The following is a 14,777-nucleotide window of genomic DNA, read 5'->3' on the forward strand; positions in this document are numbered from 1 at the left end:
GCTTATTTAAAGAAACAGAATATTTTGCCAGAGCAAAAGCACACCCCATACACAGAAATCAGCCCATTCTAACTGAGCAGAAGTGTCACTTGGAAACATTCTCTCCCAACACAAAAGGAGCAGCTGCAGTTCTGCAGGAGGTCCCACTTCAAGCCCACCTCTCTTTCCTCGTGACAAGACTGTAATAAACTCAAAATATGCCTGCGCCAATGAGAAATTTGTATGCACGATGCTTACACTGGAGCAAAAAGGAGAAGAAGAAATACGCAGCAGACATGTTGTGTTTTCCTTTCATGCCTGATTATCTTCATTATTAGGCAGAAGAGGACAGGTGTATTCTCCAAACCAAGCTAAGCAAACTGGGATTTCTATGCTCTGCCAGACAGGTGGCGAGTTTGTCATTTGGGGTGTCTTCCACTTGGCTGGCTGACTCGCTCACAGCCAGATCAAGGTGGAGGAGTAAACCCCAGCTGGAGCCCTGACCCAATGCCTTCTGACACGCAGCAGAGCACACTGGCAGCTGATGCGCCACCGGACTGACATCGTACGCTGGGCAAGGTGACCTTGGCTCGTGTGGGCTGAAAAGTTGGCTTGGTAACAAGCTGGATGAACACTGAAAACCTCCAGAGGCACAGAACCCTCCCTCCACCAGAGCTGCCCTCCTGGGTGTGGCACTCCACTGTTTGCATGCTACCTTGACCCAGGGAGAGGGGCTCACTTCCCAAACCAATTAGGCATCACACACAAGACATTCAAGGCGCCTGAGGCTCTGCGGACTGAAATCTGTCCCAGCAAGTCAGCCCCTGGCTTTCTTGGATCCCTTGTTTATTTCTCCTTGACACTGTTCAGCATTATCCTCTTGTGGGGGGGAAACCCCTCCCAGGAACACATTGCACAGGCCTCATCACTTAGCTGTGCTTTGCATTCAGCACGGACAGGGTGCTGCTCCAGGGCCCAAGCTGACTGTAGTTCCAAGCCCAGCTCTGCCACTACTCCCTGTGTGGCCTCCAAACTGCACGTCTGTTTCCCTTCATAAAGCCTCACACGAGAAGCTCACAGCAAGTGACAGGTCTCCTCCTCTGCAGAGCACATTATCCCGCATCCACAGCTCCCTCCCTGGCTGCACACCCTCCGCTCACCTCAGCCTCGGGGCCATCCAGAGCTGCAGAAAGAGCGCCCACGTCCAGGACCTGCTCAGAAATCCGGCTTTGGAAACCAAAGTCCTTTAAAGAGGAAAAATAAAAAAAAATAAATAAAAAGGAGATGGGGTTGATTACACATGGGTGCCTAGGTTACAAATGAGATCCCTAGAAGTCAGACCAAGGACCTGTCCCAGCCAGGGATATCTTCTCCCCCGATTCCTCACCCCCTACCCTTCCAACAACACCTGCACAGCAAGAGTAAGTTGCTCAGAACATCTGAGATTCTCTGAAGAAGATGGAGACAGGCTGTTCTCAGTGGTGACAGATGGCAGAACAAGGAAAAATGGACAGAAGTTACTGAGGGAGAGTTGTAGGTTGGATATTAGGAGAAACTATTTCCTCAGAAGGGTGGGGAAGCACTGGAATGTGTTACCTAGAGAGGAGGTAGAATCTCCAGCCCTAGAGGTTTTTAAGTCCCAGCTTCACGTAGTGCTGGCTGGGATGACTTAGTTGGGGTTGGTCCTGCTTTAGGCAGGGGGCTGCACTAGATGACCTCCTGAGGTCCCTTCCTGCCCTGGGAGTCTCTGATTCTTTGATTCTGAGAGATTTGAATGGTAACAATGGGATAGCGAAAACAAGAAATAGCTACACAAGGCTTCATAACAAACACAGGAACCAACCCGTAGGCTGTGCTCGTCTACCAGTATGCTGGACTGGTGGCACTAACAGAATCCAGGAGCACCTGGCATTTCCCACTGTCCAGGCAGAAGGAATTTATGCTCCTTGTAGAGTCCATGCCAAGGCAGCAAGTGACAATGGGGGATGTGGAGCAGGTGGCTGGTCTGTGCGGCAGACATGGATGTCCTTCCCCCACCCTGCAACATGTAAGCTGTAGGAGCAAGTGGTGGTGCAGCTACCACTTGCCAACACACAGGCTGAGACTATCTGCTGCCCATGCTGCCCACTGGGCACTTTTCTGAGGAGATGAAAAGATACAGCTGGACATGTTCCTGCACATCCCGTGGCTGCCCCCTGGACATTCTTTGGCCGGATTGTACAGGGGCCAGATCCCCCAGCCCCTTTCAGTGAGTGGGTCAGTCAGGCACCCTTTAGAAACGCGATTTGCTGCACTGAAGCCAAACTTTTCCCTTGGTTACTACTGTTCTTCTTTGTCACTCTCTAATACCAACCTCACGCTTCTGCTCTGAGTGAGCCAGTCTCGCAGGTCCTGTGCTTCACCTCCCTCGCCCAGGGCGCAGCTGCAAAGGAAGGTCATCGGCTCCCTTTTGTACAGCCTCCAGGTCTCCTGCAGAGAGTCTCCCAAGTCTGGTACCACAACACACCTCGCACTCACTGCATACAAAGCCACATCATCCTGACTCCTGTCTACCACACTGCCTGGGCACAGCCCACTCCCACTTTCTTTCAGAGGAGCATACCTACCATGAATCAAACCCAAGAGACCAGCGTTGGAAGGAAGCATGGCCTACCGGTTAGCATATGTGAGCCTCAGAGCACCTCTAAGCCACAAGGCTAGGATCTCGCTGGTATTCAGCAGTAAATTTCAGCTGGTGTCGTCAGTTCAATGTATCCCAAAATCCACTACTATCATGACCTGTGCCCGAAAGGGGTCACGCCATTGGAAAACGAGTAACACAATGGTCATCGATATCGGTGGGAAATGTTTGTAATAACACTGTCAGTGAAATTATGCATAGTCCCAGCTATTAAATTTTGAAGAACTTAAACTGAAAAAAAGAGGCAGAACAGCTTTTTTCCCCAGACAAAGAGGAAGGCGAACACTTCTGGCCCCGTGACAAACCAAGCCAGATGTGACCACAGACTTGGACAACGGAGAATTCATTTGCAGCTGAGGCTGCAGGAAGCACACATGCACTGTGAAATCTAGGAATGCCGCAAAACTGATAGGAAATCAGTTCCCTGGCTGTCAGACCCAAGCAGAGCCCCCAGGAGACTTCCTAATTGGTAATGCAAATAGGAACCCTTTTGGAATATAAGGTATAGAGAGTGCCTCCATCTTTACCCTTCGCATGAGAAGACAAAGGAGCCAAGCAGATGATACCTAACATCTCGAGACAGGAAAGTCCAAAACTGACTGAAGAGCTACAAAGGCATTTCACTGAAGTGGGTGAGTGGGCAACGCGGTGGCAAATGAAATTTAGAGTTGACAAATGCACAGGAATGTACACTGAAAACCATATTCCCATTGAAACACATAAAATGATGGGGTCTAAATTAACTGTTACCACTCAAGGAAGATCTTGGAGTCATTGCCAATAGTTCCCTGAAAACATCTGCTCAACATATCAGCAGTCAAAAAAACCTGATAGGAAATTAGGAAGCATTAGGAAAGGGATTGATAAGATGACAAAAGATACCATCATGTATCAAATAAATCAATGGTACACCCACACCGTCAATACTGTGTGCTGTTCCGGCCATTCCATCTTTATAAAATACATTAGAAATGAAAAAGATACTGAAAAGGATAACAAAAATGACTACTGGTTGCACCTCTGAAAAATGGAGCTCTCTGGTCCAGCAGGCCATGGATGCTCCTAGACCAGAAAACCCAGGAGCCGAAAGTCAGGCTGCCAGCCACAATGAGATGCACAACCCAGCTGCGAGCAGCACAGGACAGGGGCTAGAGCCTGGTGCAGCCTGTGACAACGCAGGGCCAGGAGCTGGATCCCTTTGGTGGCTGGAGCACAGGGCCCCTTGGCAGCCCCGCAACAGCGTAGGGCTGGGGCCAAAACCCCGTGGCAGCCCCACAGCAGCACAGGGCTGGGACTGCGCAGAGCCAGGGTCTTAGCTGGAGTCCTACAGCAGGAGCCTGAGCCATCAGGACAAAGCAGCTGAGCAAGCAGAGCTGGGGGGGAGCCAAAGCAGACGCTTGAGGGCCAGTGTCAGAAGCCCCGCCCCCCCAAGTCCAGCAAATTCTCTCATTTGGGACTGGTCGGGTCCTGACCATGCCAGACCAGGAAGGTGCAACCTGTAGCAGTATGAAATAGCTTCCATTCGAGAAGCAATTAGAAAGACTGGGACTTTTTCGCTTGGTAAAGAGCGAACTAAGGGGGATACAATAGAGGTGTATAAAATCAGGAGTGGTGTGAAGAAAGCTAACAGGGAAGTGTTGTACCGCTGCAACATAACACAAGAATCCAGGGTCACCCAAAGAAATCAGCAGATAGTAAGTTTAAAACAACCCAAAGGAAGGACTTCTTCACACAAGGCACAGCAAACCTGTGGAACTTATTACCAGGAATGCCCTGAAGGCTGCAACTATGACTAGGTTAAAAAAAAAAAACAAATTAGATAAATTTAAGGAAGACAGATCCATCAATGGCTCTTAGCCAAGGTGACCAGGGACGTAAGCCCACATTGTAAGTCTCTCTAAAACCCTGAGTGCCAGATGCCGGCACTGGACAGTGGGGTCTGGATCATGTGATAAACTGCCCTGTTCTGTTCATTCCCTTTGAAGCCTCTGGCATCTATCACTGCTGGAAGACAAGCCACTGGCCCAGAGGCACCCATGGTCTGACCCCATTTGGCCGTTCTGGTTTTAAGCAATTTGAACTCTGAGCAAGGCTAGAGAAGTGCAAAACACCAGGTTGGTATTTCCCAGCAGCGCGAGGACAGGAATGAGGGACGACAGGAGTCCCAAGGACCCATGTGCTTGGTGCTTACAAGGTTGATGCCCAAAGACTCACCGTCACACGAAGCAGCTCAAGCTCCGAATGGTCAGAAACCTGCAATTCTTTCATGTGCTCGCTGGCGTCGGACTCCTTTAAAAACCCAAAATCAATATATTACAGTCTGCACGCTCACATATTTGCATGGCCATTTCCAACACAAGGCAGACCTAAGGATACTGGGAAAACATATCCAATCTGTGCATACTATGGCGTGCACAAGAGTTTCTCAGATGCAACACGAAAGACATTTCTAGCGGGGAGACCCACAGACAAGCACAAGACACCACTTTGCAGAGAGAAGGGGCTTTTGGAAGGAGATGGGGCTGGAGAAGGCAAGGAAGTGCTCTTCAAATTGGTCTAAGTGTTCACACATCCCTTGATGAACAGCCTCTGTACAGAGCTCAAGTTCCCACACCTCTCCTGAAGATCTTGTCCCAGCTCCAGCCACTCCCTATTCTGACCTTCATTCCCTCCTGACTTCCGGCCCGTTGCTTTTGTTCCCAGCTCAGCCCTCCCCCCTACCTTCTCAGCTTCTCCCATCCCAAACCTCACAATGAATGCCTGCAACGCACAACTGAGCGGTGATCCCCACGCACCCTCACTTCTCATTCATTGCCTACATTATGCCTATTCACGCCCCAAGGCCCAGTCCAGCAAACACTTCATACCATGCGTAGCATCGACACTGTGAGCGGAGCAGGGTCTCTCAAAGAGCTCTGCTCGGCAGCAAGTACAACTCCTGGTGGTAAGTGTGTGCAGGAACGAGTCCTACGGCCAAGCCTGCAAAACTAGCACACGTGCTTCACTCTACTAAGCTGAACCAGGCTGGGAAGGAATTAGCCCCTTGGGATATGCTGCCTATGGACTGGTCACTGTGCTTTCGTGTGGACAAAGCTCCAGCGGGCAGAGAGCCAACACACCTCTTACTCCAGACTGCACTATAAAGCACCTTAGTTCCTGGCACGGCTGCTTTCAGAGATCTCAGTGGTGGGAAAGGTGGCATGTGTCCTGGAAGGTACCGCACTGTGCGATCTACCCGCCACTGGAGCCGAAGCCCAGAGGCTTGGTCCTTCCCCCTCCTACCCTCACACCCTCCTTTTCACATACTTTCTCAAAGCTGTAAATATCAGAACCGGTAACGTATACACGTTTGCCCCATCTCTAAGTGAGGCAAGAGAGAACTACTGACAGTTGGGCATGGTGAGAACAGAGAACAATAGAACTGTAGGACTGGGAAGGGGCTCGAGAAGTCATCTAGTCTAGTCCTATACGCTCAGGGCAAGCCTAAGTACGACCTAGGCAATCCCTGACAGGCATCTGTCCAACCTGCTCTTAAAAATCTCTCAGGATGGAGCGTCCACAACCTCCCTAGGTCATTTATTCCAGTGCTTAGCCACCCTGACAAAAAAAGGACGTTTTATGTCCAACCTAAACCTCCCTTGCCATAATTCAAGCGCGTTCTTGCCTCTCCTCTCTTCAGCAGATAAGGACAATTTTTCAAACTCCTCCTTGTAACAACCTTGTGTATCACACTTCAGTCTTCTCCAGACTAAAACACAACCCATTTTTATTATCTTCTCTCATAGTCATGTTCTCCAGACCTTCAATCATTTTTGTGGCTCTTCTCTGGGTCTTCTCCAATTTGTGCACAACTTTCCTGAAACATGTGCCCAGAATGGTACACAATGCTCCACCTGAGGCCAAATCAACGCAGAGCAGAGTGGAAGAATGACTTCTCACGTCCTGCCCACAAACCTGCTGCAAATACAACCACACTGCTTGCTTTCTTCGCGTCAGTGTCACACTGACTCACATTTGGCTTGTGATCCACTACAATCCCTTTCTGCAGTACTCCTTCCTAGACAGTCCTTTCTTATTTTGAGCATGTGCAACTGATTGCTCCTTCCTAAGTGAAGGACTTTGCATTAGTCCTTATTGAATTGCATCCTATTTGCTTCAAACCATTCCTCCAATTTGTCCAGATCATTTTAAATTTTCATCCTATCCTCCATTGGCAACCCCTCCCAGCTTGGTATCATCCGCCAACTTGCAGTGTCTGCTCTCTACCATTATCTAAATTGCTGATGAAGACATGGAAGAGAACCAAACCCAGAACTGATCCCTGCAGAACTGCACTCACTAAGCCCTTCCAGCTTGACAGTGAGCCACTGACAGCTACTCTCTGGGAACGGTTTTCCAATGAGTTATGGAGCCTCCAAAGCTACATCTAACCTGTATTTCCCTAATTTCTTCATCAGAAGGTCATGGGAGACAGCATCAAAATCCTTATTGAAGCCTAGCTATAACACATCTACCGCCAACCCTCATTCACAAGGCTTGTTACCCTGTCAAAGAAAGCTATGGAGTTGCTGTTAAAAACTGCTTCCTTACTACAGCTGGGAGCACTGAAACTTGAGCTTTATTTCTTCTCAAAGATTTTAAATGTGTGTCCCAGTTCAAGTATCAGAGGGGTTGCCATGTTGCTCTGTATCCGCAAAAACAACAGGAAGTCCTGTGGCACCTTACAGGCTAACAGATTTTTTGGAGCATATGCTTTGTTGGGAAAAGGCCAAAGTGCATCTGACAACGCGGGTCTTTGCCCACAAAAGTTTATGCTCCAAAAAAAATCTGTTAGTCTATAAGGTGCCACAGGACTTCTTGGTTTTTGTCCCATTTCAGGGCCTTTGCCTGCTGGAGGCTCTGAACAGCACTTCTTACGCACATTAAGAAAGGGTTTTCTAGAGACAAAGCTGGGAATTTGTATAGCACTTGCACCCCCCATTCAGGAAAGCGCCTCCTCACATGCGTCACTTCAAGTGCATGCCGAAGATCTAATGCAGTCAATGGGATTTAAACACATGCGTAAATTGCTCTCCTGAATCAGGGCATAACAAAGCAATGGAGGCTGCAGGCAGTAGTTCTCACAGTAAGCCCTGCCCATCCAGGCAGATCTCTTACTTCACCAGCATCCAGCTTGCTGTCGGTTTGCAGATCAGCTGCTTCTTCTTTCATTCCATTTACAATCTCTTCATTGACAGACATGGTGTCAATTGTGACAGCCACACTTTCTATCTGATCTGCCTCAGCAGCTCTAACATCTGGAGACGCAGCTGTGTGATGGCCTTGACTGCTGACTATATCTGCCCCCCTCACTGGCCCTTCCCCCAGGTTTCCTGACTGTTCGTAAGCTACAGAAACTGCATCTTCTACGTCGGTATCTTCCTTTTCCAAGGGTACATCCCCCATGGGTTTCCCATCGGACTCCTCTCTGTTCAGGCCACACAGGCTGTCAGCATGCTTGTCCAGAGTTGGAGGGTGCACGCCATCAGCATCCAAGGGGAACTCTTGCCTTTCTTCCGGGTGACTCTCTTGCAGGGAGTCCTTCTAGACATCAAATTAAACACAATTAGACCTACTCATGCTTTGCCCCTTCTGTGGCAAGACGCTTTGTCCCAAACCAGGTCTACATCCTCCTACAGGAGGACAAGGAATCACAAAGCTATGGGTGACTTCAGCAAGGCCAATTTGAGTTTATTTTAATTTATCCCACTCTGAGCAAAGGAAGCCCCTGTTGATGAGCGGCCTTGTCTCTTAGCTCTACAAAAACAAATTACAGTTCTGCTTTCAAACCCTAGAGATCCCAAGGCAGGTTAGTTAGTGACCGATGCTGCACAGAGCAGAAGCCAGCACCTTACCCGTTACATGCACCTCAGTAGAACCCAGACCACCTTGGACATTCCCCATTTGCTTAGTAAGAGAAGGTACTTTGAAAAGAAGAGCATGTTATTGGTATTTTGACTTCTGCCTGGAGCTGGCACCTAAGCAACACAAGCCCACTGCATCATCCCCCTTCGGCGCCAGGCCAAGAACAAATGCGGGATTTGAACCCACAATCTTCAGGCCCAGAATGAGTAGGAAACTGATGAAAGGATACCAACAAAAGCAAACAGCAACGAAGGATCCTGTGGCACCTTACAGACTAACTGTTAGTCTATAAGGTGCCACAGGACCCTTCGTTGCTGTTACAGATCCAGACTAACACGGCTACCCCGCCGATACTCAGCAAAAGCAAAGGATCTATTCTGGCCTAAGGCCCCCAGATCAGGGCACACTAGACTTGGAAAACAAGTTCTGAACAAACATCGTCACCCAAAGCTTCAGCAGCCACACACCTCAGGAAACTCACAGGGAAAAGTACAACCACCAGGAGAAAGAGAGGTAATGTTCCCTCATCAGAATGCAAATGGAGTCACTGACAGTTCTCAGTTTCTCACTGTTTTATTAATGCTGCAGTGACTTGTCAAAGGCTTTAGCGGAAGCCTTTGTGCAGTTTGTGCTGTGCACGAACGGCATATTTTATCTGGGTATTTTTACCAAGTTGTCACTGGAACAGTGTCATTGTGAAGCCCAAGATGCCAAGGCACTGAAAGGAGGACGCCTAGCATGCTGCCATCCAAATGAGGGAACTTAGCAGGACTCTGCAGATCTACTGGCTGAGCTGGGGACAGCAAAGAGAAATCACATCACTGGACACTTTCCCCAAACTCTCCATCATAACTGTATTTCAGAGGGTCACCAGCAATTTGCCAAGTCATCAAATGAAAGCTTGAACCTACATCCATCCAGGGCCCAATCCCCACAGACGTAGAAATGCACCACAAGCCTGGGTGAGCTATACAGGGCTTTTCAAAGGGAGATGAGGTATCAAGAACCCATGTTTCATGTTTCCCTGACATCAGCCACAGCACTCCGAGTCTCTCATTCCTAGATGTTAGTTCAGAACAGAGGCTGGCCGCTGACTGGCACTTCACGTGGGCGAGACCATTTTGGACTTAGTTACTTTCACCACTGAACTGCCGAGATTTTTTTTTTTTTTAAATGAACAGTTGCTGCCTAGTGATGGTTGCTCAACTCCATTCTAATTTAATAGGGCATTTTACTATGCATTAGAGTACATGCCCAACATGTCCCTGCTCCATTCCTAAAGCACCAAGCTAACACGGCCCTATTCATTTCTTTGATGAACAGAAACAACTCCCCTCTGTTCACTAGAGATCACGTGCATAACAGACTTCTCTTGAAGCAAGTTTACATGTCAATAGGAACGGCTCAGCAGGGCTGTAAGAACCGATTTGAGCAAGCCTGACTTTCAATTTTATACATGCAGTTCTCTAAAAGTGACCCATGCAAATCGGACACAAGCAGAGATGCAAAATCTCCCATTTAGCAAGGGCCAAGCCTACTCTATCAAGCATTTCAAGAATCAGGTTGTCACTGGCTCTAGCTGGTCCTCCCACAAGCTGTAAGATATTTTACTGGCAGCTGACTGACACTCAATGGCGTGAAATGCCTGTCTAGCAAACAAACAGAATGCCCCACTGATCAGCATATATCTGAACCAAAACACATCAATACCAATGGAACTGGATTTCATAAAATAATCCTAGACACACAGACAGGGCCAGACGAACACCCAGAAAACAGCTACTTCAAGATAGGCCCAAGAAGGTCAATAACAGAACACCTCTTGTCACTACCTATAGCCCCCAGCTCAAACCCCTGCAGCGCCATCATCAGAAACCTACAACCTATATGAGAACATGATGCTAGACTCTGGAAGGCCGTAGGTGAGAGGCCTGTTCTCTCCTATAGACAATCCCCTAACCTAATGAAAATTCTCACCAGCAACCACAGGCCATACCACAGTAATACTAATAATTCTGGAACTTTTCCTTGCAACAAACCCCACTGCCAACTTTGTCAATGTATTTATTCCGGGAGATACCATCACTGGACCTAACCATGTTAATTACAAGATGATGGGCTCACTCTCCTGTACCTCAACCCATGTTATATACCATCATGTGCCAGCAACGCCCCTCTACTACGTACATTGGACAAACTGGGCAAAACACTTTGCCAAAGAACGAATGGGCACAGAGCAGACATTAGGAATCTTAATACACGTAAACCTGCCAGTGAGCATTTCAATGGAGTGGGCCGTTCTGCTATAGACCTGAGAATATGAGTCTTACAACAAAGAGAGACTTTAATAGCAAATTAAAAATAGAGATGTGTGAACTGAAGTTCATGCTCAAATTTGATAAACTAAGACTTGGTCTCAATAGAGATCACAATTATCTCACTCATGACAGGGACCGTTTCCCTTCCTTTGGTATTCAAAATGATCTCAGGCAAGGTAATTAGCACCCCCCCACTCGCGCTATATAAATGACAGTCTATACTGGATATGCTATAGATCTGCAGAAGTGGGTCTGTACCACGAAAGCTCATCACCTAATAAATTATTTTGTTAGTCTTTAAAGCTCTACACGCCTGCTGGTTTGTTTTCCCAGATACACAGAAATGAATGATCTCTAAAGCTAAATTGCTACTCTCCAGGAAGAGCTACTTGTTGGTTTGTATTTAAACAAGCTTAACACAAATGATCATAATGCTAGGAATTTAGCTTTAAAACACAAAACCAAGCATATGACATACAAAATTCTTCTCAAACGTGAGCTGTTTGGCTTGTATTTTTTGATGCCAGACTCTCAGGTCTGGGATTTTCCTGTGAAGACATGCACACAAAGCAGTGTAGGAGATTGCAGTGTTAGCGTGGACAGCTTGATAAATTTTTCCACACACCATTTTAATCATCAGAAAAAGAGACGACAGACATTTGATGCCTTATCACAGGACTCGCAGATGACTCTTCTACTCCAGGTCACGCTTCAGAGACATCATGCAAGCCAGTTACTGCAGAGATCCACCGGTTCCCCCTCTCAGACTTCCAGCTGTACCTGCAGAATTCCTTTGGTGCTGGAGCTCAGGTTCTGTGCCATTGGCTAACCAGCAGAGTCCTGCAGACATCCACAAGTATCTACATCCACAGGGTGGATGCAGTTATCTGTGGATCGCTGCGAGTGCAGATACCAATTTTGAATCTGTTCAGGGCTCTAACAGCACCACAAAAGGTCTCTCTCTGCCCAGCAGCTGCCCTGATGAGCAGAACTACACATCTGCTAGCAAAAAATCAGCTGTCATCCCCCTGAACTGGGGGAGTGAGCTACATTTCATGTACTTTCTCCCTGCATACCACACAGTGCTAATTAGCATTCCCAAAAAGGAGTCTCACAGCTTACACCTCTCTTCCTGATGGCATTTAAAGGCAAGAAAACTTACATTTCCAGAAAAAAGCAGAGGCCTTGCACTGTTCAAACCTCAGAGATATGTCCCCTCTCTCCTAAAATCTAGATGGACTGATTTGGATACTTTGGAACAAACAGAAAACATACATGTAAGCCAGGAACAGATTCAGAGCGTCAGCTGCACTAACTCATCCACATCCCCAGAGACTTACATGGCGTTCTGAGAAACAGTGACAGATTACCAAGATGACTGCCTAACTTCATACATGCTACAGAGAAAGACCCTGGATGTGATGCTAAACTAGCAGCAAAAGGACAATGAAGGAGATACGTGGTCATTCTGCCTAAATAAATTCATTGCCATGGTTAGAGGTAAAGCGTACAGTAGCTGCTAAGTGAACTGGCAAAGCTGCCCTTCCAAACTGGTAAGGGACAGTGAGAAGTCCCTTCATCCAGGATTCCCAAATGTCATAACTGTATGTGGCTCTGCATGTTTTACTGCTTCTGCTTTACAAACAGCAGGTCAGTTCAATTAATTCACTGTTCTATGAAGCTCTCTCTGCACCAAGGCTCCTTCCAGTGGCCTGAGGAGAAGGCTAGCATTCAAAGAAGTTGCTAACCATGCTCTCCACTACAATGGCCAGAACACCACAATGAACAGCTTATCTATTCCAACCCTTCAGTGAATCAACACTGCCGCTGATTTATGGATGTCCGGGGAGACTCACGTGACTTCCTAGGAACACACAACCCACTCCCTTCCGTACACGTTTCTGCATTGATGCCAACCAGCACACTGTGTTGGGCTGCATGTATTTATGGAGCTGGTTCGCCTTTCACACATTTCCATCTGCTAAAAAATTGCTGCATCTTAATTTTCCGTTATACAGACACCCCACGTGACTCCCTATGTTTACCTGCAGGCAGACCTTGGTGGACTGCAGAGCACCCAAACTCTCTGAACGGCTAGAGGAACGGAATGATTTGCTACAGTGTCTCATGCACAATTTTCTCTCTCCAGTCACCCACAGTCAGAAGCCTTCCCCAGGAAGCACTTCTGCATCCCCAGTCACGTTGATATAATCTTTGCTGCAATAACCCCAGAAATCCCTCAAAGAGCTGTTCAGAGACTATTTAGCAATGACAACTCAAACAGCATCATCTCCACCCTCCTTTCCTTCCCAACCCACAGAAGGGACAACTTCCATGTGCGCAAACCAGACTGCTTTGCTCTGCTACTCTCCTTCCCCAGCTTAAGTTACTCAGCTTCCAGCTACCCCCCCAACACACTCGGGAGTTGTGTGCTTTATTTCCGGTTCTCTTCCTCTTTGGACCAGCTCATTGTATTCTGTGCAGTCTCCACCGTCACCCACTGTCTCTAAATACAGTAGGGTTTGGCCATGGGCCCCTGACTGGATTTTACCAGCTCCGCAGCCAAGCTTGCTTATCCGTGCAACCCACCACTTCTCACATACTCCTTCGTGGGACCTATTTTATGAACCTTCTCTTCCTCGGATTTTGTAATCAAGCTAGAGAACAGCTCAGGATGCAGCGAGAGAGCTGGATAACATTCATGTTTTTCTACTGCCATCTTATGGAATTAAACGTGAATGATGATTTCCAGTGGGACATTAATAATCCATCAGGACTCAAGAGAACATCCATCTAGGTTAGTAGTTCTTAAGGGGCAGTCTGGCTGGCGGGGGCCAACTGCCATTTCATAATGGATTCCCAAAGCCTGCCCTGGCAGGGAAATGCGAAACACTCTTTTTGTTCCTACCCACAGAAACATTTCTGTGGCAAACCGGGCCCCAACAGACCTCTTGTTCTGGAAAGGAGGGTAGCTTGGCTCCTCCCTATTCATATCCAATTTAACACAAGCCGCCTTGCACACTATGCTCCAGACTGCTTGCATCCCACAAAAAAAAAAATCCTGGGAATACAACATCACATTTTAAATTCAATTAATTTGCCTTCCAGATGCTGGAGCAGAATTTCAAAGGCACTGAGAAGGGATCAATGCCCACGGGCGCAGCCTGGCTAAATCACAGCCAACTGCTGTCGACACACAAACCACTGTTTGCTGGTCACCCTAACCCTGACTGCTGGTCATTCTGCGTAGGCAAGGAACACCCCCGCCCCCACTCGCGAGAAAATAAAAACATATGCTCAAGACCATGGTTTTTAAATCATCGGCGATGCTCAACTTTCGAAGGCAGGAATTTGAGGTGCACCAGAAAAAGAGACCAGTGACCAAGGTTCTACACGTACACTAAAGAAAGGGACCACGTCCCAATGGCCATCTGCTTTCCCCCAGAGCAGAACCACAACTTTCTCTCACCAAAAGGAGTGATGAAGCTGGAGTTTACTTTTCCAGAGGGGGAGAAAAACTCTGAAGAACTCACTGAAAATGTAGCTTGGGTATTTCCATATTCTGCTGTCTTACCTGTGAATGTTACTTTTGTTCACCCACTGGGAACGGCAAAGATTAAAAGAAATCCTGTCCAATGCAAATACTGCCACACCTGCAGCACGTTTCACTCTCAGGAGGAGGCCCGATGGCTCTGTCCCTGAATCTTCTCACACTGTGCAATACTTGTGGTGACCTTACCCACCTGAATGAATTCCACCGCCTGCACAAGCATGGAAGGAGCTCGACCACAGTCAAAACCACACTATTTTTTCCTTGCAACCCCTCACCTTTTCCCCTTTATCCAGACTTGAGATCTTGACCACTCGCCTCCCCTTCGCCCTTCCAATGCAGATGG

The 14,777-nt window shown here is 47.7% G+C and overlaps 1 protein-coding gene across 6 annotated transcripts in view; it reads right to left on the reverse strand.

Moving 5' to 3' along the window:
- Nucleotides 1-14,777, reverse strand: part of CEP164 (centrosomal protein 164) — a 105,873-nt gene that overhangs the window by 68,324 nt on the left and 22,772 nt on the right. For 4 of the 6 annotated variants that reach the window (XR_012642497.1, XR_012642495.1, XR_012642494.1 and 1 more), the window contains 3 exons: nt 7,817-8,242; nt 4,874-4,948; nt 1,140-1,223 (listed from right to left, as the gene is read on the reverse strand). Coding sequence is in view for 1 of the 6 variants with exons in the window: in XM_074976697.1 (XP_074832798.1) it covers nt 1,140-1,223; nt 4,874-4,948; nt 7,817-8,242 (585 nt within the window). In the remaining 5 variants the exon portion in view is untranslated. The remainder of the gene's footprint in view (nt 1-1,139; nt 1,224-4,873; nt 4,949-7,816; nt 8,243-14,777) is intronic. The other 2 variants (XR_012642496.1, XR_012642498.1) reach the window with 2 other exon arrangements.

The sequence above is a fragment of the Carettochelys insculpta genome, chromosome 25 (assembly GCF_033958435.1).
Source record: "Carettochelys insculpta isolate YL-2023 chromosome 25, ASM3395843v1, whole genome shotgun sequence".
Classification (NCBI taxonomy): Eukaryota; Metazoa; Chordata; order Testudines; family Carettochelyidae; genus Carettochelys; species Carettochelys insculpta.